This window comes from Pleurodeles waltl, chromosome 6 (assembly GCF_031143425.1).
Source record: "Pleurodeles waltl isolate 20211129_DDA chromosome 6, aPleWal1.hap1.20221129, whole genome shotgun sequence".
NCBI lineage: Eukaryota > Metazoa > Chordata > Amphibia > Caudata > Salamandridae > Pleurodeles > Pleurodeles waltl.
In genome coordinates, this window is record NC_090445.1 from 1684840472 (window position 1) to 1684865910 (window position 25439).

The following is a 25439-nucleotide window of genomic DNA, read 5'->3' on the forward strand; positions in this document are numbered from 1 at the left end:
AAGTAGAGTGCGTTGAGTGGTTGGTTTTTTGGCTGAGTTGGCATTAGTTCTTTCTTGGTTTTTGCTTCACGATATATTTCCAAGTCTTTGGCTGTAGAAATAAAGTAGTCAGCAAGGAAGCCACACAGTTCTTAGATTTGAGTGGTGTTTGAGGTTGAACATTCTGGGTTCAGGAATTCTTCGATTATCTTCTGAAGCCCCTTATTTGGGTAAGTTGCTTAAGAACTTATAAAGCTGTAGTGGATCCTTTTTAGGTCTGGCTTCAGCCAAAATTTTACTAAAATTATAAATGTAATCATATTTACCTGGGCTTTCCGCCATCCCTCTTCTTCTATTGGTCTGTTGTTGTGCCATTCACATTTTTTCATCCACCCACTATAGCATCCATCATGGGGCAGTGGAGCATCACACTTCAGCCACTGGCCAGGTCCAGGGTTAGTGACGTTATTCTGCCCTTTAATAAGGAGCACATCCTCACACAAAGTAGATCCTTTCAGTGTTAGTGACTGCTATGGCAACGCGTGCTTTTGCAGACCAAAACATTTTTTTGTCTTTAGCCAATACTTTCTTTATATTTTTGAGGTCCCAGCACCTCCATCACCAACAATGTTTTATAAAACCATGGAAAAAAAAACAGGTACTGGAAAACCCAAAGGGTGGAAAGTAAACGCCAGACCTGGTGGATTTGCCAATGCTTGTTCTGTTGTGACTTTGGTTTTGTCGATTATAGTGTGGTATAGCAGAATCAGTTTGCCTTTAGGGGTGTTGTGTGGTATTTCCATCTGCAGTTTATGTAACCAATCCATCTCTTTCTACGGAATGCTCCTTGTGACATGGAATGTGGTGATGGAGATTCTAAGTGGAGATGGTTGAGACTGGGCTAGGAGGAAGATGATGTGAGGAGAGCTGTGGGCTGTTTTTCCTGTGGATGAGATATTTATCCTGGACTTAAATAAAGACAACAGAACACATCGACTATGGATATCTTTATTACACTGGCGACGAGGATGGGATGTGTTCAATAGGATATCTCAAGACAGCAGTCCTACCATTGGATCTCCTTTGACAGTTGGATCATATCTTACTAATTTTATAATCGCCTTCTGGTGAGTTCATCCTGTTCTTTTTTAATATATTTTGGATCATTCAAAAGAGAAGGTATTGAGGATATCGATATAAAAATAAGGAGAAAAGATGGATCTTAAGTGACTGTGAAATTCTATTATTCTAATAAGTTCCTGAAGAAAAGCTTTATTTGAATGTTGTTATAAAGCGTATTGGAGTCTAAGGATTTGTTATTGACTTTCATTGATTTTACGTGCTTTAAACAAGGACAAGACGTTTCTTAAACAGGACAAGCGCGTGCAACTCCTCGGCGTTTTGTTTGTGTTTAAAATTAACTGGATTCTTGCCACGAGCGCTATCACGCTCCATCTCACTTCAGGCATCCTCGTGCGCCCTGCACTCGGGCGTGGCGTGTTTGTTTAGCGCACGCTCTTTCAGTTTCCTGCTTTCAGCGCGCGGCACATTGTCTGTGCCTCGTTTATTGTTCGCGCGTTTCCGTTTATTGATTTTTAACACGTTTCACAGTTGAATACTGTGAACGCGTTAGTTTCAGTACCTAAGAGGATACTGATTACTGGAAACCGGACATTCAAAGGAGAAAGTAAGAAAAACAATAAGCAAGAAATAAAAGTTAACTCACCAGTCAGTCTCACCAGCACCATTCTGCCCGGCTTGAACACAATACAAGATGAACTGCCTTTAGAAAATGATCTTCACGTTTGAACTTTACTAATGAGTCTGATATTTTACAAAACATCTTATAGTAATTGTATGGAAATACATAAGAAAATAACAATAACATAATATATATATAAGGAAGAACATTATTTTTATTTTATTTTATTTCATTATTTATTTATTTTTTATTTTTTCTGTACAAAATAATGCAAAATATATCTCCACCTCCGTTTTTCTTGACAGTACCTGGCGAAGCGCCTATTATATGGTCAAAATGGAAAAAGTATTTTCTGCACTATACAAGAGTATGTAGTGCATCATTATCAAATGAGAGGAAAGTTTCTCTTCTCATGCATTGTTTAGGATGTGAAGGACTAGAAATTTTTGAAACTTTGCCTGAGCCTGAAGATGATGGAACGGACTTAAATGAATTTGAACTTTGCATAAAAAAACTAGATCTGCACTATCTTCCTAAGATTAGCACGATTTTAGAGCGTTATCACTTTGGTATGCGGGAACAAGCCCAAAATTAATCTATTGAAGAGTACATTACTACCTTAAGAAAATTGGCAGCTACATGCAAATTTGGATTAACGCTTGAAGAACGTATAAGAGATCAATTCATGCTTAAATGCTCAAGTGACAAAATTAGGCAAGAACTTTGGAGTAAGGATGATCCATCTCTGCAAGAAGTTGTGACAATTGCCAAAAGTGTGGAACATACCTTAGCATGTGTGGGGGAATTGGAAAGAAAAAAATTTCCTCCAGTAAATAACATATTTCCTAAAAATGAGAAACAGGAAAGTCACGCATTAGAAACCGAAGGAGGAAGTGATGACACAAAACTAACACAAATTCAGAGACCTAAATTCAAGGATACCAAATGCTTTCGGTGTGGAAATTTTGGGCATTTCGCATCTTTCAAAAAGTGTCCTGCTATTAATGCTATATGCAAAGGATGCGGGAAACGTGGGCACTTTGCCAAATGCTGTAGGTCACAGAAGGATTCTGCAGTAAAAATGATACAGGACTGCATACTGATGGTTGATGAGCAAGGAAAAACGAAGAATTATCCGAAAGACACTGTAACAATATGTGGTATAAAGTGTGAAGTTCTCTTTGATTCTGGAGCATGGTTAACCTTGATGTCAAATGAGATATTTGACAAGTATTTGAGTCACAACATAAAATTGGAAGATCCTGATGTAATCCCAGGGGGTTATGGTGGTCAAACCATAGAGCTAAGGGGATACTTTGAATCTGAAATTATCTTCAAGTCAAGCTCCATTAGTGCCAAGATCTATGTTCCAGTAAAAGGGGACAGCGTCTTAAGCTGGCCTCATCAAAGAGAACTCGAGGTTATCTTAGATCCTAATAACTCTACACCTGTTTTGCTCAAAAAAGACTTTGTTAAGAATATGTGTGGTGTGTGTGAAATATCTACAGATGTCAATAAGGAAAGTGTACCAAACTTTGTGCATGAATTCAGGGATGTGTTTAGTGACACTCTAGGGTGTCTCACCAAATATGTACATCACATCAAACTCAAAGATGGTGCAATTCCTGTGGCTTGTAAGGTACGGCCAATACCGATTTCTGTGAGGGATGATGTGGAGAAAGAGTTGAATAATCTGTGTCAGAATGGGATCATTGAACCTGTTGAGGCTTCAGAATGGGTTTCTCCCATTGTGGTCGCACGTAAGCCCTCGGGGGACATCAGGCTGTGTATCGACTTAAGGAATCTTAACAAGGCTGTTGTGAGTGATCTATTTCCACTTCCTAATATCACAGAAATGGTAACTCTTTTGCATGGTGCCAAATATTTTAGTACATTAGACTTAACTTCAGCCTATCATCAAGTGATGCTTCATGTAGATTCAAGGGATCTCACTACGTTTATCACACCTTTTGGAACGTTTAGATATATAAGGATGCCGTTTGGGCTGGTATCAGCTGCATCGGTGTTTCAGCGGTTAATGCATGATCTATTTAGTTCTGAGAAAGGTGTGAAATATTTTCAAGATGACATTCTGGTATATGGACGAACTAGAGAAGAACATGAAGAAAGGGTTAGGAGAGTGTTAAGTATCCTAAAGAGTCATGGGCTCACGTTAAAGCTCAGTAAATGTCATTTTAGTAAGGAGGAAATAGAGTATTTGGGACACAGAATTACTTCTACTGGTCTGTACCCGAAACAAGACTTAATAGAAAGTATTTTAAAACTACACTCGCCAAAGAACAAAGAAGAATTGCAGGCTTTCTTTGGTATGGTTGAGTTTCATGGAAAGTTTCTGCCTAATTTAGCTATGAAAACAGAAAATATGCGAAGATTACTCAAGAAGGGAGTTGAATATGTATGGAATGATTTGTGTGAAAACGAGTTTACAATTGTGAAAAATCAACTGTCTAGTGTGGGTTGTTTGAAATCATTCAATCCTAATGAGTTGAGTGTGATCATGACAGATGCTAGCACAAGTGGTTTAGGGGGTGTACTCTTACAGAAAGGAGACGGACAGAATTGGAAACCTGTTGTGTATTGTTCGCGAACTTTGAAAGGGTCTGAAGTGAATTATTCTACAATTGAGAAAGAAAAGTTAGGTGTTTTTTGGGCTATAAACAAATTAAAAAAAATTGTATGGGGAAGTCTCTTCCATGTTTATACTGACCACAAACCTTTAATTTAAGTTTTCATGAAAAAAGGTCTTGACCAAATTTCTTCCAGGATAAGTAGGTGGGTAGTTAATCTTCAAGATTTCAATTTTCAAATGTTTTATGTTCCTGGAGCCTATAATAATACAGCTGACTGCTTGTCCAGACTGGCATCTGTTTCAGAAGAAGGCTCGTGTGATAACCAGGAAAACAATTTCTGTGTGTGTAGTGTAACAGAAGGGATAATTGGCCATGATGACTGGGTACGTGCGGTTGCGAATGATTCCACTTTGCAAAGGGTATGCAATTTCCTCAAAGACAAATGGGACTTTGAAGATTTAAGGAGTTCTAATATTTTAAAAACATTCTGGAAGATAAGGAATGAATTGTCGGTTTCAGATGATCTATTGTTTCGTGGGGGGAGATTGGTGGTACCTAATACATTAGTTGAGAAGATCATTCAACTTGGTCATAGTGGTCATCAGGGCATAAGCAAAACTAAATCTAGGATTCGTATGAACTATTGGTGGCCTGGGATGGATTTATGTATTGAAAGAGTAATTAGAGACTGTCCTGACTGTTGTAATAGCGATAAAATCTACAAAACGAGAGTACCTTCAATGAGTATCAGGAGTTTGTCGAACAGGCCATGGGATGTTGTGGCTATGGATATTGTTGGACCTATTTATGGTAAAGGTGGGAGCAGTTATATTTTGGTTTTAATTGATCAATTTTCCAGATGGGTGGAAATTGGTATAGTTAATAGTGTTGAAACCAAAAGAATAATCAATCTTCTGGAAGAAGTTTTTGCTCGAGAGGGTTTTCCCAATGCCATCCTAACTGATAATGGTCCACAATTTGTGTCCAAGGAAATGGAAAGTTATCTGAAGAAATTGGGGATAAAGCACAAATTGTGCTCATTGTATCATCCTGAAGGGAATGGTATTGTTGAAAGGTTTAATAGGTGCGTGAAGGAGTGTGTGCAGTTGGAGGTAGCTGCAGGGAGATGTTGGAAGGAAGGCTTGAAAAAATTCTTGATAGCTTATCGCTTTACTCCACATTTTACTACAGGATTTGTTCCTTTTGAATTATTCAGGGGAAGGAAACCCAATACTATGCTTGTTCCTGGTTGGGTCATTGGGGGTAAGGATAAAGCTGTTTCTTGGTCTCATGGAGAATATGATAGGATGTGTGAGAAAAATTCAGTGAAAAAAAGAAAGGAGTACTTTGACAGAACGAAACGTGTATGTGATGTGAAAGTGAATGTTGGTGATGAAGTTTTGGTTAAAAGACCTGTTTTGGGTAAGAGCGAAAGCAAATTCTGGGGTCCATTTAGTGTAATGAAATTGTTCAGAAATGCTGTAAAACTTAATGATGGCCGCATATGGAATCTCAATCGTATTGTGATCTCGAAGAGGAAAAATGTCTGATTTTTCAATGTGTTTTTTCTGAATCTTGTTTTATAGTTTTTAATCATATCTTAAGGGATAGTTTATTCTTATTCTCAAATGTATATAGTTTATTATGTTTACTTCCTATTTCTCTTTTGTTTCTTTTTGGGGGAAAGGTGTGTGGTATTTCCATCTGCAGTTTATGTAACCAATCCATCTCTTTCAACGGAATGCTCCTTGTGACATGGAATGTGGTGATGGAGATTCTAAGTGGAGATGGTTGAGACTGGGCTAGGAGGAAGATGATGTGAGGAGAGCTGTGGGCTGTTTTTCCTGTGGATGAGATATTTATCCTGGACTTAAATAAAGACAACAGAACACATCGACTATGGATATCTTTATTACATGTTTGCCTTATTACAGTGTCTTTTCAGGGATTTTTTTAGAGGAAAAAATTTCAGCTCTGCCATCATCCAACTAACATTCTGATGTTAATGAGAAGATTTGGTGGTCTTGGAGAAACTGCATGGCACAATGTTTGATGCTGTACCAGAAACATACAAAATAATCAATTAAATAAATAGAGCAATATCAGACATATATATGGGCCCATCTCTTGTGTATTCAACACACCCCTATGACTTTAGAATACTAATAATTTTCCCAGGTTTATACTGTAAGACAGGGTACTCCTACAGATAGCTCGGGAGCTGCCAGTAGGTCGCCAGCTGCCAGAAAGTGGCTCTATCAAATGGAGCCTAACCTAGTACATCATTGAAAGAATCTGGAGCTTAACAGTGCTACCTTGTGCATGTCATAGGAGTGAGCACTGCTGAGTTGCAGATCCTTGAAGTGGAAGCCAATCTAACCAACAGCAGAGTTCCAACTTGAAACTCACACACAGCGAGATGTGACAGCACAGAGCCTGCAACATAACACATCGCCATGCAGCAAAGCCATCCGGTGCACTGGGGTCTGGCACTGTTAGTCACACTATGTGGAAGCTCTGAGCTGGGAAGGAACACCAGAGGAGCTCACGTGTGGGACAGCATGAGTTGGAATCACACAGACTTTGTAAGAATAATCTGATGACCATGTCAGGTGTGGTATCTACTGTAGCAGTTGACATGTTTGTTAGCAGTTTCTGATTTTCTTAGATCAAAAGTAGCTCATATTATAGGAGAAGTTGGAGACCCTGCTTTAAGATATATTTTATGGCCAAATTGTGATTGTACGTCTCAGACACGCGTGTGAAAAGCATTGACCCACCACCGTGGTGTAAGGGGATAAGTGCAATATTTACATCTGTGGTACATCTAGTACAGAACTAGTATGTACCACAGTGCGTCACACCACCCTACCTCCCTTCATCTTTACTCTTCTACACATCCCCAGTTGTTTTACACAAAGAACAGTTTTACTTGCCTAGATCTTTCATTGGTCTGCGTGCTCTGGAGGACATAGCGGACCTATGAGACTTTATCCATAGTTTAGTGTTTGGTGCTGTGCTGTAAAGAGTTGGATGCCTGCAGTGATGTGAGCTGAGCTGTCTAGATGTATTTTTTGCAACAACCGATGGGCGGGATATAGCGTGTAAGATACTGTACTGAATCAAGTTAAAACCAGTTCTATGGGAGTTTTACATTTGAAAACAAAGACTGTAACTTATACCAATTTGATCCCTTATACTAACCTTAAAATATAAACCAGACCCATCCTATATTGCACATCTTCAGTACACCTTACACAACTTATGTTTGCCTCATCACACACTACTCTGTGCTTTCGACCAGCCATTTATATTACACAACCCTATATCTTGACTGTCTTTCTTCATTACACTAGATATCTAACTTGCACCAACTCTATAAATTACATTGCACTACACCTTGCACATTCCAATAATTTACACAGCAATCAACTGTATGCTTGATACTTACACAGCCGTGAACTTTATAGAAACCTATACATTAAATAACTGCTCTACCTTCCAGATTATGTAGCATCATGCCTATTATTTGAGGGCAATAGTTCCTCCTTAAACTCTATAGCTTACGTGTGGTGGGGCGTCCACTTTGATTTTAGTGCCACTCACTTTGCATACTTTTCTACATCTAAGCCCAGAAGGTGCCAATGATACTTGCACGCCTTCTGAACATCTCAGCTGCTTCTGGTCCTGCTTGTAAGCCAGCAGATGGGGGTAGCATTTAAATGACTCCTGGGGCTTCCTTGAGGGTTTGCGCTATAGATGCAAAAAACGGCGGTCATACTGCAGAGTAAGTTGCGATCTAATTGACAATGGCGGCATGGAAACTTTAAAGCTCTTGCAATAGTCAGATAAAATGCACTGACATAGAAGAGGATGTAGCCCAGCGGTCAGAGCGACCCTCTTGTGAGCTGGGGATCTGGGTTCGAGCCTCGGTGTTGGCGCAACGTCCTGAGATTCCGGGCAAAGCTCTTAATCTCCCCGTGCCCATAGACAGCGCCTGGATTCCCTCATGGGTGATAAGCCACGCTACATAAATCTGCACATTTCATTTCAATGTGCCTTGATGAGCTGGGATGTTAGTCCAAGAAATTAAATGCCGCAGACTCGAGCAAGAGGTTTTACCCCAAATACGGATGTACTGGTGAATGCAGATTCTGTGGGACAGAATGCACTCCCCCCTCCCTGCAATTGTTTACGCTGAATAACATCAAATCATAGACTGCATTATACACCCTGCAACCCTTAAGTGGACATGTTTTGTAAACTATTTTTTCGACACCAGTATACATTGCAAACTGTGACATAAGAGTTATCTTCTAAAAGGAGTTGCTAAGGTTCCACCTTGTAGGCAGGCCCGCTCGCACACACACACACACACACACATACATTCACCCACCCCCTCCTTCACCCTCCACACACACACACATGCACACAAGCACCTTCCACACACACACAACCACCATCTCCTCACACACACACACCAGACAGATACTCCACACACAGGCACACACACACACACATATGCACTCACACACATACGTACACACACACATGCACTGGTATTTCACTTCGACCCTCCATGCCAGGCCTCTGACTTGCAGGGATCCTCCCTCTGGCATACCAGGGATTCACACTGCTAGCCCAAACAAACCAGGCTGGTAATCACTGGTGCTGGAACAATTTTCAATTGTCAAGCCCGTTTGGCAGGAGAGAGGTGGTTTTTCATATTGGACCATCCTATCGCAAATAGATCACTGAAATACGGTGTGGCAGCACACTGGCTTTTACACAGAGTGCGCTTTCCATTTGTTCATTTATTTGGTCCCTGATTTTACATACAGTTCTAACCACAAACCTGCATAGCGCCCAAATGTGTGGAAATGGTGTTTCAGAAATATTTGTCATTTCTGCATCTCAAAGGAAACTGTCAAGATTAGACCCTATTAAAATCGTTCTTTCATTACAGGGGCGTGGTCTGTAAGATGGGGGGGGTTTGAGCTTCAGATTTCCCACCAATCACGCGGGCACATAATGTTGCAATACATTAGAGGACAGGCTGGCGCACAAGAGGGGCTTAAGGGCAGCAGAAACAGAGAGGAATGCAGATTTATTGGGGCTCTAAGTGAGAGAAAGCACATTATTTTGTGAAATAACCAACATTTTTGAAGCCTTCCCAGAGTGAGGAAGAGAGTGTGTGTGCGTTTTTGCTTGTGTGTGTGAAATTCATGGTGAAATCTGATATGACACTTCGCCATACCCAACTAAAAGCCCCTGTACCCACCTATTTATCACAAGACACATTTGTTAGGGGGTGTAACCTCCCCACCACCCCGAAGCCACACCCCTTCAGAATTACAGAAAAGTGCTTCACTTAGTTTCATGTATGATGTGTTGAATGACTGGATGAACAGCGCTCTAGAGTGGAGTGGTGCAGAGTCAAGCCTCCCTCCAGGGTGCCCTTTCCTCTCTCCGAACTAGTTAGTGGAGGGCAGGAGTTACAACCAGGGTCGCTACAGGAATTTTTGCAACTTTAGGTGATTCTTGTCAGCACCCCCAACTGTGATAGGAAAGCAGCCTTCGATACAAGCAGAGGCTCCTTCTGGTGGCATTTACCAGGCGGCTGCCCCCTGCTGGTGACCTTTACCAGGTGACTGTCTAGTCCCGCCCCCTGCTCATGAAACTTTCCAGTCCTGCCCCCAGCTGGTTACATTTACCTGGCAGCTTCCTTGTGCCTCCCCCCAGCGGGTTACATGTACCTGACCGCTGCCTGGTCCTGCCCCCAGCTGGTTACATTTACCTGGCAACTACCTAGTCCCTCCCCCCAGCTGGTGACATTTACCTGGCACCTGCCTAGTCCTGCCCCCAGCTGGTTACATTTACCTAGCAGCTGCTTGGTCCTGCCCTCTGCTGGTGACATTTACCTGGCAGCTGCCTAGTCCTGCCCCCAGCTGCTTACATTTACCATGCAGCTGCTTGGTCCTGCCCTCTGCTGGTGACATTTACCTGGCAGCTGCCTAGTCCTGCCCCCAGCTGCTTACATTTACCTGGTAGCTGCCTGTCCTGCCCTCTGCTGGTGACATTTACCTGCAGCTACCTAGCCAGGTCTTGTAGTGCTATAGGCGATGTGTACAACTCCGACAAGGCGCAGAGTCGCTGTGCAAGCTCGGTGTCGCTGTGCAAGCTGTCACTTCCTTTTATGCAGCCGTAAACCTGCACGTGACATTCTCCTCGACAGCTGTCTCCCACTTCCTTATTTTTAAACATATTTGGCATCTCTTTGTCGCTCTCTTGTCTCTGATGGTCGTAAACTTAATCTTTCTTTTGGTTCTCTCCTGTCCCTCTAATGCCTCTACCCTTCCTCTCTCTTTTGACTCTCTCTTGCTTTTACTAATCCTACCCATGTCTCTCGCTTTTGGATGACTCTTGTCTCTCAAGCTTGGTCCCACGTTTCGGCTCGCCTGCTTCTGATGTTCATTACTGTGGTGTGTCTTTTGGTGATGCTGGTAAGTTTAGTGTTTATTTTAGCTCTCTCCCATCCCCCCAGGCTCAGTTCCCCTTGTATCTCTTGGGTCCCTTTCATCTCTGATGCTACTAACATTGGTGTTTTTTTTATCAGTGTCCTGTCTCTGATTCTGCAATGCTGCTGTCTCTTTTGACTCTCCAGTATGTTCATAATCTTGATGGCTCTTGCAAAATCCCTTGCACCACATTATGCTTGCACCAGGCATAAGGTATGCAAGGGGGGCATTCTGACGCAGGGAGGCCTGAAAAAATGGCGCTGTGAAACTTACAACATTTCACTGTGACATTTTTTCCATCATTTTGTATGCCTGTTCAGAGAAGGTGTTAAAATGACGCACCCATTGTAATCAATGGGCCTCCCTGTGATTTGCTGCACGAGCGCCAACATTTTTGAAGATAGTGCAGCAAAGCGCCACAATGGCATCAAAAACTTTGACGCTATTGTCCTAGCGACTGCCATGGTGCGCTGGATTGTAAATACAGCACAACCAGGGGTGACGCAAGGAAAGTGGTGCATCGGGACCGACGCACCACTTTCTTTTAAATATGCTCCTTAGGGTCTAGTTCCCTCCCGACTCCACTGCTTGTGCATCCTCTAATTCTCTTGGCTTCCCCCACTATATTGACTAGCAATGCTGTTCTGACCCCTGCCCCCTCCGAGGAGATAGATTACAGCTACTCATGGGTCACCTTCTCTCCTTCCCAGCTCATAAACTCACTGTCTCCTTTGGTTCTCTACTGTCCCTGATTGTGCGTAAACTTGATTTCACTTTTGGATTCCTCCTTACTCCGATGCTCATGAATGCTGTCTCTACTGAATATATCCTTTCTCCAGTGCTCCTTAACTTGCTGTTTTATGACCCTGTAATCTGCCCATTGTTCATAAACTCACTGTCTCTTTTGGTTCTCTACTGCCTGCGATGGCGCGTAAACGTGATGTCGTTTTTTACTTCTTCCTGACTCTGATGCTCATAAACTTGCTGTCTTTATTGACTCTATTCTTTATCCAGTGCTCTTTAACTCACTGCCCTATGACTGTGTAATCTGCCCACTGCACATAAACTTGCCTTTGCTTTTGAGTCTTTCTTCGCTGTGACTGTTGTAAACTTGTCTTTCTTGGGTCCCTCTTGTCTTGAAGGTCATACACCTGCTGAAACTTGGGATCCTGTCCTATGCACACAACCTAGCTATTGCCTTTGACTCTTTCTTATCTCCAATGGTCATGAACATGGTGTGCTTGTTGGCTTCCTTCTGCCCCCAGTGTTCACCAAGTTACACCCTCGTTTGGCATTCTTCTAGCTGTGATGCTCATGAACTGGCTATTGCTTCTCATTCAACCTGCCGATCAGACACTTGGTTTCATTTTTTGGTTACCTCTCGTCTGATGGCTGTACAACTGGTGTCTCGATTGACTTTTTACCTTCTCCAGTGCATTAAACTATCTCTTTTATTTCTCTCTTGTCTCCCATTAATGTAAACGTTTTATTGCTTTCGACTTTTTATAGTCTCTGACAGGCATTATCCTAGTGTACTTTGCCTATTTCTAATCTCCATGGTTTTACTCTTCCTGTCTCTATGGCTGGTCCAATACCTCCTTTTGTTGCGGAGTTTGAAATCCGGATAGTAAACCTGAGCCTTTAAGCACCATCACTGCTCTTGTTCTGGTAGGATTGGGAATAGTAAATCTGATCCCTCCACAGTTCAGTACTTTCTTCACTTTTGCTCAGGATGGAATTTGAATGGTAAATCTGACCCCATTCAAAGACCAACACGTGACATACACAAACTTCTGAACCACCCAGAGACGTTTTAAGGCAGTGGTTCCCGACCTTTTCACTTTTGTGGACCCTCACTTTATCATTACTGGAACCCGGGAACCTCCATTGAATCACTATTGGGATTTGGGGACCCCCCACTGAGTCATTACTGAAAGCTGGTGACCTATTCTATTAATATTATTTAATTTTCTAAGCAGTCACGTACCCCATGAGAAGGCTTTGGGGATCCCCAGGGGTCCCCGGGCCACAGGTAGGGACCTACTGTTTTAAGGAATGGGTAAGGTGAGCTATGTCCAAGACCCCCAGCCTTAAAGGGCCCCTTTAAGAAGGTGATGTCTTGTTACCTCTCTCTATTTCTCTACCTCAGCCCATTTCACTCTCCAATGTTATTTTAGGAATTTTGGCGGTTGGGGCCAAGGCATGTCAGCTAGTTTACGTGATTCAGTTTGTGAACGTTTAGCATAGGTTAGTATTTTTTCTGCATTATGCTAGAACAAAATGGTTAATACAATTCAAAATTGTTCTGACCAGGGGCCCCCAAAATGTTTTGCCCAGAGTCCCAAAAAGCTTAAGAGAGCACGGCTCCTGTCTCCAATGCTCATGAACGGTCCCATCTCACCTTCTCTGGTCTCCAAAGCTCACACGTTTGGTTCATATTTTGGTTTCCTCCTGTGGTGCTTGGAAAGTTCATGTCTTTTTTTTTACCCAGTTCTCATAAACTAGCTATTGCTTTTGACTCCTTCTTGTCTCCAGTGGTTTAATCTTGGTGTATTGGTTGGCTTCCTCCTGCATCCAGGGCTCTTAAAACTACACCCTCTTTTGGCTTTCTCCTATCTCCAAAGCTCGCAGACCTTTTCCGGTCTTTTTGACTCTTTCTTGTCTCGGATGGTCTAAGCTGAATGCATTTTTTGGTCTTGATGGTCGTACTCTTGCTGTGTTGACAGGCTCTCTTCTGCTTCTTTCAGATCTCTCTGGTCTCCAGGGCTTGTAAGGCTGATGTTGCTTTAAAATCCTTCTTGTTTTTCTGACAGTTGTACACTTACTGTGTCTTAGACTTTTTCCACTGCTCATAACCATGTCTCTCTCTCTCTCTGTACTCCAGGTTTTTCCTAATGGCTGAAATCTTGGTTTCTGTTTTAGCTCCATCCTGTCACTGATGTTCGATTTATTTGTGTCTCTATTTCTTCTTTCCTGTTTTCATGCTTGTGATCTTGCTGACTCTTGTAATTCTCTCCTGCATCAGCTGCTTGTAAACTTGCTGTCCATGTGACATTATCTTGATTCCAAAACTTGTAAGCTTTTTAGTCTTTCATGCATCCAGTTGTTGTAAAGCTGTTGTGTTTATTGGCTCCCTTGCAGCGAGACATTGATCGCAGGTTGGGTCCATCAGCACTGATTTTTGGGGACCAGCAGTTATTTTTCCTCATCAGACGTTGACCTGAAGCAGGAGAGAAACAAAACACAAAAGGGGGATAGAATGAGAACTAGAAAGATGGGAAATAATGACAAAAGAAAGCAGGGATGAGAAAGAACAATAAAGAGTGGGATAAAGAGACAGGAAGTGTTTGGTGGTGGGTGAAAGAGACATGAGGTGGAATCAAGGCTGCCAGTCCTGGTGTTCGGTACCCCAACATTCAATAGCGCTGGCTTCTGTGATAAACATTGAGCATCAACACTTATTGTTTTTTTAAAAATTATTTTAACAAATTAAGTACTGCTTCCTCCTGCCTCAAATGCTCACGAATGTATTTCTCTTTTGGGTCACTTCGTTCTTCCAGCCTCTTAAACGCATTATCGCTCTTTGCTCATAACTTTGCCTCTCGAAAATTACAGAAGGTTACTAAGGGACCACTGGTGCTGCTTTGAAATGCAGACATACAATTTAATTAGAGACAGAGATTCAGGACAAGTCTCCTGGTTCCAAATACAAGTGCCAGAAATGAGGCTTTTGTAAAAGTTCGCCCAGGCAGAAACACTGTGAACTAGGGGTGTATAAGCCCTTGAGGCAACCCGCTTACATTCGCCCCTAAGCTGGCCATCATGGTACATCTGTAGTTACCGCTGCATGTGTTGCTTGCACAAGTAAGGTGGAATTGTCAGGACATCGGGCATTTCCCCGGTGGGCTGGATGGTCCTGGTGCCTTTGTTAATTTCCCAAGCTGCCTGAGATTGATTGCCGCCGACACAAGGAGGCTTCTGGGGGAGGAGGAGAGGGATGGAGGAAGAGAGAAAGCAATCAGAGAGGGAGAAAAGAGAGAGAATGAATGATGGAAAGAGCTATTGCACCAGGAGACAAAAGGAGCGGATCTAGTTTGAGCATTTTTTCAGGGCTGATTTTGTTTCCCCATTACTGTGCTTTTGGAATTGCACCCATCTCGTAATCTTGGTTTCCATTCTGTCTAAACTTTGCTAGGACACTCATACAAGGATGTTGGGAGGATCGTGATTTAGGCTCATTGACCTCGGCCCAACAAAAGGCACTGCCCACTTCAGCTGATAGCATGAGATGAATGGCTCACGGTAAAACTGTCTAACTGTGACCTTGTTGTTCCAGCCGGGAGTCCAGGTGCTCTGCAGAAACCAATCAGGGCCATTTAACTTGAGGAGGAATGGGGGGAAAGTCTTTCTGAAAAAGATAATACTGCAGGAAAGGTTCATTTCAAGGCCATGAACAGTTGCTACCTGGTGAATTTCAAGCTGCAACATTAGAAAGATAGATAGACAGACAGAAAGATATATAGATAGATATAGGGGCGGGGGTACCATTTTCTGCTTCCATTTCAGTCATTAAAGCATAGTGTATTTGTTGTAAACATTGTGAGCCATGCTGCAAACGGTCCTAAGCTAAAGCAAACATAGAAACATAGGATTTTTCTTTCTATTTTCGCAGCACATGCAGTAAGGATCAGAGCCAACACATGTAGTTTTACCTCTTCATTTCTGTGCCGTAGAACTGAGGCCCAGTTGTGGGAAACTGGCACTTTGTTGCAGTATCCCCCCCACAGTTTTTGCCTGGCTTCTGGATGTAACTTGGACTGGAGTGCACGGGGATCCTTCTAACCAGGTTCCCTGTGTCAGTGTTCTTTTCCTAAAACATTGTAAAGGTAATGGGAAACACCTTTAGCTACCACTATTGGAAATCCCCTGAAAATACTAGAAAAAATTGAGTTGATAGCTGATGGTATTAAACCGAATATGGAGGACAAGGTGTGAATGAAACCAGAACCAACAGCCTTAAAGAAATGTGTGATTCCAGTTGTACTGGACGCAATAAATATCCGTCCCACGAGTTCACCAAAGTGTCTCGGAAAGTTTGCACTTAAAAGGGACTGTATTTCTGCTGACGAGCTTGCCACCTGAAGTGCGTAGGTCTCGAGTGCAGATGTAAGAGCCACATGCTTTTGAAACAATAAAGCCTTGAGTCTGCTCAGCTTGTCAAAATTCACATTTGAAGTAGCAATGTGAGGCCAAATGTCGGCTACTTCTTTTATCTTAGTGGGGGTAAAAAGTACGTTCCTGCAGCATGTAACGATCTTAGAGACTGAAACAACATAAACTATTCCGGCTCGCATCCCACAACAATCTTCACCGTTGATGAGGACATAGCTGCCGTTTGAAAGCACCTGGAACGCAGGTATAATCAAGGGGACTGGAACTCCCTTCAGATAACAAGCCAAGTTCGCTGCAGATGCGTTACACACCCCATGCAAGGACAGCTGTTTAGAAACCATGGAACGGCTGACTGAAGTCTCACATTCACTACCGCTAAGAAAGACTTCTTTCATGCCACTGAGACATTTGTATGAGAAGGCGAAGCTCCCACACCTCATGGATATAACTATCTCCCAGCCTTTCATATCTGCTTACTGGAATGTGTTTTAAACAGGAGGTGAACTGAAGTGTAGAAATAGGCAGATTGATGACCCCGTGTATTAGCCACTTGGCAGATGGTACCTCAGCCACAGTAAAAGGCAACTTTTCTAATTTCTCAATGTTTAGCATGACAAAAGCCGCTTCTTTCTTAGCCATTAGTTGTTGTTGTTGCGTTAAATTAATGGAAGAAAATATTTCCCTTGCGCTGACATGCTGCCAGGGAACGCGACCTGCCTTCAGTGTTTGAAGTGTCTAACCCAACTGCATAATGGACCTTAGCTGACTCTGTCCATGGTGTAAAGAGGACATATCTGTTTGTATGATGTCTATAGCAGAAGAGACGTTGTTATTTAAGGTGTGTATTCGGTGGGACAGGGTATTAATCCCATTATCTACAACAGCCAATGCCATTTTTAGATTTTCCTGGTCTATTTGCCTTAACCGGGCAGCTGATTCTTGTTGGGAAAGCTTCCAAATTTCATTATATACTTCATATAAGAAACACTTTCTGCGGTGTTGTCTGGGGCCTAACAGGAAGTCCTGTAAGTCAGTGTTATTAGACAGGAGACTGAGGTGTTCTCTAACCGCATCTAGTGAGGAAGTTCTTAACCATTCTACATGCATGAATTTGGTCTAGGGAGGTGGATCCCCTTTCCTGATGTCACACAGTACCAGGAAGACCATCCGGTATGTCTGTCACTCAAAGGTAGCCACAGTGGTGATGTCACTAGTCGAAGAAGGTGATGATGTCACTGTGATTCCAGCCTGCCACATGTCATCACCCCAAGAGAAACTCTGTAAGAAAGTGGTGGTCTAATCAGTCTTCTAGCTGTCTCTCAGAGGAGGGGATAACCTCTCCTGAGGCTAACAAAAACTAGAAGAAACTGCATACTGCAAGAGCCTCTTTAAATATATAGAAATAAGGTGTTGAATTTCTCTTCTGACACTTATCTGCTCTGCAGTGCACAAACCAAGTGTGCACCTTGCACTGTTAAATTCAGAACACATTTGGTAACAGATGAAAGGCTGTAGGCTCTAATGCGTAGGGAGGCATGTAACACGTATGTAAACAAAATCCTTATTTTCGCATTCGAGACAAACATAAGATGTCTCAGGCCTTCATCCTCAGACCTAGTTTTTCTTTGCAGCTGTCTCTATGTCTGTCGTTTTTACTGACTGCTGACCCAGATGGGAGGTATTCTTTGAAAACCTAACTCTGTTCTTTGTGCTTTGCAGCTGCAGTCAATGGTTGACTTGCTGGAGGGGACCCTGTACAGTATGGACCTAATGAAGGTGCACGCGTACATCAACAAGGTGGCATCTCAGATGAGCAACTTAGAAGAGGTAAGGAGGTCAATTAAGGAGGTCAGTGCTCCCTCTGATGCTTGGAATCAACAAGGTGGAGTCTCAGATGAGCCACTTAAAAGAGGTAAGGAGGTCAATGCTCCCTCTGATACTTGAAATCAACAAGGTGGCATCTCAGATTAGCTGCTTAGAAGATGTGAGGAGGTCAATGTTCCCTTTGGTGCTGGGAATCAACAAGCTGGCGTCTCAGATGAGCTTCTTAGAAGAGGTAAGGAGGTCAATGCTCCCTTTGATGCTGGGCATCAACAAGCTGGCGTCTCAGATGAGCTGCTTAGAAGAGGTAAGGAGGCCAATGCTTTCTCTGATGCATGGAATCAACAAGCTGGTGTCTCAGATGAGCTGCTTAGAAGAGGTAAGGAGGCCAATGCTTTCTCTGATGCTTGGAATCAACAAGGTGGTGTCTCAGATGAGCTGCTTAGAAAAGGTAAGGGGGTCAATGCTCCCTCTGATGCATGGCATCAACAAGCTGGCGTCTCAGATGAGCTACTTAGAAGAAGTAAGAAGGCCAATGCTCCCCTCAGTCTGTCAGCGGCTGATGCTGTGGAGCTGTGGTGCTGTGTTTTGTCAGTTGGGTTTTGTAGGCTGTGCTTCCGTCAGTATTGTGCACTCACACCTCAGTGAATGAGACAGTGGAACAAAGAGAGGGTCAGACACAGGACGAGAGAGCTACAGAAAACTAAATGAGAGAGGAAGAGAGAAGATGTGAGGGATAGACAGACCTAGCCAGAACGAGAACAAAAGCAGAGTAGAGAGAGTGAGAGAGAGTGAGGGAATTATAGAGAGACAGACAGTGAGAGAGAAAGAGAGAGAGGAGAGAGAGAGAGAAAGAGAGAGAGAGAGACAGGCAGAGAGAGTGAGTGGTATTGAGAGAGAGAAAAAGAGTGTGGCAGACAGAGAGAGAGGCGAGAGACAGAGGGAGAGATGGGGAGAGAGAGAAAGAGGCTGACAGAGAGAAAGACACAGACAGAGAGAGGGAGACAGACAGAGAGGAGGAAGAGAGAGAGGGAGCGGCAGAGAGAGAGAGAGAAAGAGAGCACAAAGGAGAGAACATGCGAGAAAGAGATAGACCTAGCCAAAATAAGAAAAAGGAGCAGAACGAGAGAGAAAGAGAGAGACAGAAACACAGAGAGAGGGGGATTTAGGGATGAAAGAAAGAGACAGACAGAGAGAGGGAGAGGCGAACAGAGAAGGAGCAGTAAAGAGAGAGAAAAAGAGAGAGAGACTCTGAGATAGAAAGGGAAACAGATAGAGAGACAGACCTAGCCAGAAGGAGAACGAGAGAGGAGTAGAGAGAGAGAGAGAGAGAGAGAGAGAGAGAGAGAGAGAGAAACAAGGAGAGAGAACATGGAGAGAAAAAGAAAGAGAAGAAGAAAGAGAAAGGGGGAGGGAGAGATAGGGAGATGCAGATAGAGACAGAGAGAGAGGCAGAGACAGAGAGATAAAGACATCAAAGAGAGGGATTTTTAGGTGTTCTTCTATCTGTCTTTTTTATAGTACACACCAGAGGTGTAGACATTAAATCATGTCAAAGTACTTGTAACATTCCTTCTAAGAGGCAGAGCTTGGGAGTGATAACACTAAATTAAAAACACAGAAAACAGTGTTTGTTGAAGGCACCAAGGCTACAGCTGAAGTTTTGAAAGGGATTTATTTCACTCTCTTCTTATGGAAGTTGAAAGACACATGACATCTTAGCCAGTAAAAATTATTTTTTCATTCCTTATGCATAATATTTTCAACTGTAACATGTTTATCTTTTATATCATTTAAATGTTTGCCATTACTGTTACTATTATAGGTGTGCCCTATACACCTGGTGCTTCTTTCTTATTTTTTCATTTTCTTCAAACAATTTTCCAGAATTTTCTAATTATAAGCTTTCCTGGTGAAAGAGGAAGATGAGGCTGGTAGAGAAAAGAGAGGACACAGAACCACTTTCAGTGGCTTCTCTGCTGAGACAAAATCAATGCAGTAAGGACTGAGAACCCAGGAAGAAATGAATGAGGGCAAGACTTTATGAGGAGGTTTTCAAGCTGCTATAATTGAGGGTTAGTTTAGATGGTTCCTCCTAAGCTTACTACTACAGACTAACAGGTCTAATGTCCTTGAGGAATGTCAGCTCATCAAATGGGTTGATTATGTGAAAACAAAGCTAGCATTTTCATGAAATTGGGGAAAGGAAAAGTCAAACTTAAACACTGAATGCTAATTAATGTCACAAAAAGATCACACTGTAAACAAGCATTTGCAATGAATTGGTCTTGCATTTGCTCGAGTTAGCGCTATTAGCATTGTGAACTCCTAACCGGGCTTTTCTTGCCACACAAATGAAAAGAAAAAAAGCGAGCGTGATCGCACTATGTAAAACCCAGCGCGATCTCGCTGCGTGGAAAATAAAAAGATAAAGTAGTTCGGAAACCATGCTGAAAACATGGAGCCTCGTCTGTTTTCAGTAGTTGGCTGGTGCACTCAAGGAGGGCTAAACACCGGAAAAGGCATGACATATGCATGTCTTTCACTAATGAAAGCAAACAGATTCTAAAAGGCAAGCCCACGAACCAATGAAAGTGACAGGCATGACATGGGCGTGGTTAAAAGCTCAAAGAGAGATGACAACAGGGACGGAGCTGGACATCGGTAAATCAGAAAATTGCAATATCCAAACAGTTAAAGCATGTTGCTGATCATCAGCATGTGAATAAGGCATAATCACCCCAGTGTCCTGAAACAGGCGAATTCTTTCCAGAACCGATCTCATTAACCAGAGAAGTCTCCTATTGCTTCACAGATCCTAGACCTTCTAAGATCATCGTCTTTGAAGGGTACAGAGAATTTGCCTAATTCAGTTGTACTAAGGCAAGTGTCCATGTGTTTGATCAATGTAATACAGATAAAGAGAGGATGAGACACTGTGAAATGAAAATCCCTGCTCTGTACCTGAGTGAAGCTATATTTCTGCCTTGAATAAGCATCAATCGCCTTAACATTCTGTTGACCTATAGAAGCCATTTTTAAGCTAGCTTCAGAGGCCTTGCTGTTTTGCATTTGGGTGTCTTTCAGGATTATCCACGAGCTGGAATAAATTGCTGCTTTTTCTTCTCATGATGGGCACACCTTGATGTATATTAGAATTTCCCCTCCAATGGACCACCAGGCCACTAAAATACCTGGGCATTTGGTTAAGCCTTGACAGATACATGGCCATACTTGAAATGTATGTCACAGCCTTATATAAAATTGAAGAACAACTTAAAATATGGGTTTCTCCCCCACTGTCCATGACGGATAGAATGGTCCTGATGAAATTGTTTTTTGTGCAAATGTCTTTACCTATTCTACACTATCCCAATCATCCCAAAACCAGTGCTTCCTTATGTGGCCGGGATTACACATTGTTACTTGCATCTGTTGACTTAGGGTCAGTAGAAAGTTATTGTCGCTGCTACTCACTCTGAACACAAATAACCATATCATTATCAGATTGTACAAATCTGTACAAGAGAAGGGTCCTATCACTGTCCCCTCTGCTAGGGATCAATGGTGTGCAGGTCTCAGCATCTTTTCACAGATGCACTAGGAAGTACTTCTGTGGACAGGCGGGTGCTGGAGCTTCCAAAAGCACATTACGTCTAATCTACTTCAGAGTTTTACACTGCACATGCCTCAATCCTCTGGCCAAAAGAACAGAGACCCTACAATAGACTCCCGTCATTTAGCCTGGGAATGCCCTCAACTTAATAATAGAAACTGGCTTAACACCTTTGCTCATCTCTCAAGCAACTTGGAGGTTTATGTACCACCCTCACCCATGATTGCACTTTAATGGTTTATTAAAAGCATCCCCCAGGGTGTCTGGAGGCTTGATGCAATATGCTTATCCTTGGCCAAAGGCTAGTGGGCTGTGTGCGGAACCATGATTATTAACCTGGTTAACCAGGTGTATGTGTATTAATGAACAACTAGAAATCTACTACTTTACACTTCCTCATGCCACCAGACTTAGAGACATATGCCCCGTGCACTCATTCCTCACAGGCAATAAACTGCTCGTACTATCATGACCCGGCCGGCCATTATAACTGAGGAAACAATACAGGTAACCTCCTTGTGGCTTATGGTTATGCAAGAAGTGATGTGCAATACTACTGAATTGTTGTATCTGCGTAATGCCTGCTGTTCTTTGCAATCTCCTGTTAACCATGATGTATATAATGTACCCAGCTCTTGCATTAGCAAAAAGAACAGATAATGGACGGAATGCTGAACAATGCAAACATTCAACCCCAGTCACAAAGATCTCGGTTTAATCCACTGCTTTTTTGCCCACCACACCACTCCAGTTTGTTCCCAGTCATATGCAAACCAGTCTTGACCCTGTTCCCCACGGGAACAGTCCAACCCAAACTGCTAAGCCAGGACCTCCTTGGACCGGAAACAGGCATCCTGGGACCGGTTTTGGGGTATCACCCCCTCATCAACTAGGCTAGCTTCAATCCAGTGGGACATTGAGCATGTGACCCACCTACGGACATACCCTTCCCACTTAGGGTGACAAAAGCAAGAAGACCAGATGATGGACAGAATGCTGAACAATGCAAACATGCACCCCCAGTCACAAAGATCTGGGTTTAATCCTTAGTTTTTTTTGCCCACCACTTCACCCCAGTTTGGACCCAGCCATATGCAAACCAGTTTTGACCCTGCTCCCCATGGGAACAGTCCATCCCGAACTGCCAGGCCAGGTCCTCCCTGGACTGGAAATAAGCATCCTGGGACCGGTTTCAGGGAATCAGCCGCTGCCTTCACTCACACCATTTTATCTTGCTGTTGGAATAAAGGTGACATGACTGATGGTTTATTAAGATGAAAATGAGAGACTGTTCCCTTAGTCGCCAACTGTGCTTGAAAAGATAGGTCTTTATCTGATAATGGCTCTAAATTGATGATCTTCTCTGCTTTCAGAATCCAGCTTAAAACCCTTGAAAAAGACAAGAATTTGGGAACAGGAATTGAAGTTTATCGCCTTTCTTGCAACCCAATTATCTAGATTTGAGTACTGGTAAAAACGTTATCCCTGTGTGTAAGAGTCTACTGCCACTTTTCAGTACCAACCTAGTAGATAAAATCCTGGCCTGGTAGGCAAGGCATATTTTTGAAGTATTCTAAGAATCCATGTGTTTCAACAATCTGGCTTCTGTTAAAGGTTGGCACTTCTTGAACTGCTTTGATAGTCCTAGAAACTATCTGGAAGTGTTTAACAGCCAACAAAGTCACTTTCAGTGTCCTAACCTCATCTCTTCGCTCTCAAGCCTCAGCTACAAAAACACTGTCCGGGAAGTACACCAGTCCTTTCATTTCCTTCCGCTCATCCTCCTTATAATACTGTGGCTGAAGCGGGTTTGCCTGTCAATGAGATGCGCATTAAAAATGTCCTAATCCTCACACTGCTTCAGAGAGCGGCTCTTGTGACCAAAAGAATGGGGAATTGCTGTCCCCTTGCAGCGCTGACAGTGGAACTCGCTCAAAATGAGATCGGATACATTCTGTCCTAGTCGGGGGAATGTCTTTTTGGAAGGGTCCACAATTGGCCGGTTCCAGCCAAGATCTTTCACTGATAGAGAGATGTTTTCTGTAGAAATTAGGAAGAAATACATGTGAGGGGTTGCCAAAGCAACTGGGGTGACATCTGATTTTAATAGTAAATCCCTCACTGACACAGATGTTACTGTTATCCCACTTGCTGCCAGGATGTGAATTTAAGATCCTAGGAGGTCCACATGTCTATGCAGAGGGTTTTCTAACTCACTGATCAAATTTACCACACCTTCTGACACAAAGGCCAGGAAATATTGCGAAAAGCACATGGCATGTATTCTATACTGTTTTACACAGCAAGGATCTGCTATGGACAGGCTTGTGGTTTTGTTCAGGTTATGTGAATTTGCCATCCCTCACATTTTATTAAAAACCAAAAAGAATTCAGGTGGTTCACAAGAGGGAACACAGTTTAAATGCCTTGTTGTGTAAAAGTTTGTGCTGGTTTCATCTGCCTGGCAGGGTGACGTATGATTGCTAGGATAGTGAGCTTTGTATGTTTCTGGCAGAAAGTGATTTACCCCTACACAGGTAGTGAGCAAATGCAAAGATGTGTCTTGTGGCTTATGCCAAACAAATCCCCATCTAAATAATGCAGAGGGACTTTTTATGCCTATGTGTCCAAATATATACAAATGTTCAGTGGTACCTTGGCAAATTAACAGAGTTTACTAGTAAAAAAGAGTAATTATTTTGACACCTGGGGCCATATGTACAAACACATTTTCCCATTGACACAGAATGGGCAAACTGCTTGCTACATCTGGCCCCTGGTGTGCATTAGTGGGCTAATGTTACAGGGCATAGTGTGTTGGTTGGTCAAACTCCTAGTCCTAATGGAGTCTTGGTCATTAATTTACTTCCTCAATCTTGACTTTTTTAGTTTTGCTGGCATAGGACTGGCAAAGTGCTGGAGAAATTAATGTGTGAATCCATCAGCCTTGTGCCGGCCACCTTTGTCACATTGATGTTTCACAAGTGCCTGGTACATTCCTCCAAGCAATCTGACGTCTAGAAAGCTGAGATGAACCAATCAGTATGCACGACTGGTGAAGACCATTGGTAAAGTGTTGCATCTCAATGGAAGTTCATATAGGACTTGGTGCTATTCGCCTTAATGTAGATATAGGGGGTCATTCCGACCCCGGCGGGCGGCGGAAGCCGCCCGCCTGGCGGGAACCGCCAAAAGACCGTACCGCGGTCAAATGACCGCGGCGGTCATTCTGACTTTCCCGCTGGGCCGGCGGGTGACCGCCAGAAGGCCGCCCGCCGGCCCAGCGGGAAAGCCCCTTCAACAATGAAGCCGGCTCCGAATGGAGCCGGCGGAGTTGAAGGGGTGCGACGGGTGCAGTGGCACCCGTCGTGATTTTCAGTGTCTGCACAGCAGACACTGAAAATCTTTATGGGGCCCTGTTAGGGGGCCCCTGCACTGCCCATGCCTGTGGCATGGGAAGTGCAGGAGCCCCCAGGGGCCCCACGACACCCGTTCCCGCCATCCTGTTCCTGGCGGTATTTACCGCCAGGACCAGGATGGCGGGAAGGGGGTCGGAATCCCCATGGCGGTGCTGCAAGCAGCACCGCCATGGCGGATTCCTTGGGCCAGGGGTAAACCGGCGGGAAACCGCCGGTTGCCCTTTTCTGACCGCGGTTTTACCGCCGCGGTCAGAATGGCCCTGGAAGCACCGCCAGCCTGTTGGCGGTGCTTCCGCGGTCCCCGGCCCTGGCGGTCCGACCCCCATAGTGCCTAGAATGTTGATGTCTAGAATACTGAGATAAACCGCTCAATGTGCACAGCTTGTCAATACCATCGGTAAAGAGTTTCCGCCCCAATGGAAACCCACGTAAGGCTTATTGCTATGTCCCATTTACTGCAGAAACTGCCTAAGAACCTCAATCAATGCATTCTGGTTAGTATTCCTTCTGGGAAAATTGGCATCCTTCAATGTTGTATTAAAATACTGTGTTGTTGATTAAATTAATAATACCCACAATGCTATGGAAGGCTAGATGTTTTCAAAGTCTGATACAAGATTT

At 43.3% G+C, this 25439-nt stretch overlaps 1 protein-coding gene across 1 annotated transcript in view; it reads left to right on the top strand.

The window, feature by feature from the left end:
• OLFML2A (olfactomedin like 2A) overlaps window positions 1–25439 on the top strand; it is a 196268-nt gene that overhangs the window by 100965 nt on the left and 69864 nt on the right. The window contains exon 3 of the mRNA XM_069241730.1: window positions 17682–17789. Coding sequence (XP_069097831.1) covers window positions 17682–17789 — 108 coding nt within the window. The remainder of the gene's footprint in view (window positions 1–17681; window positions 17790–25439) is intronic.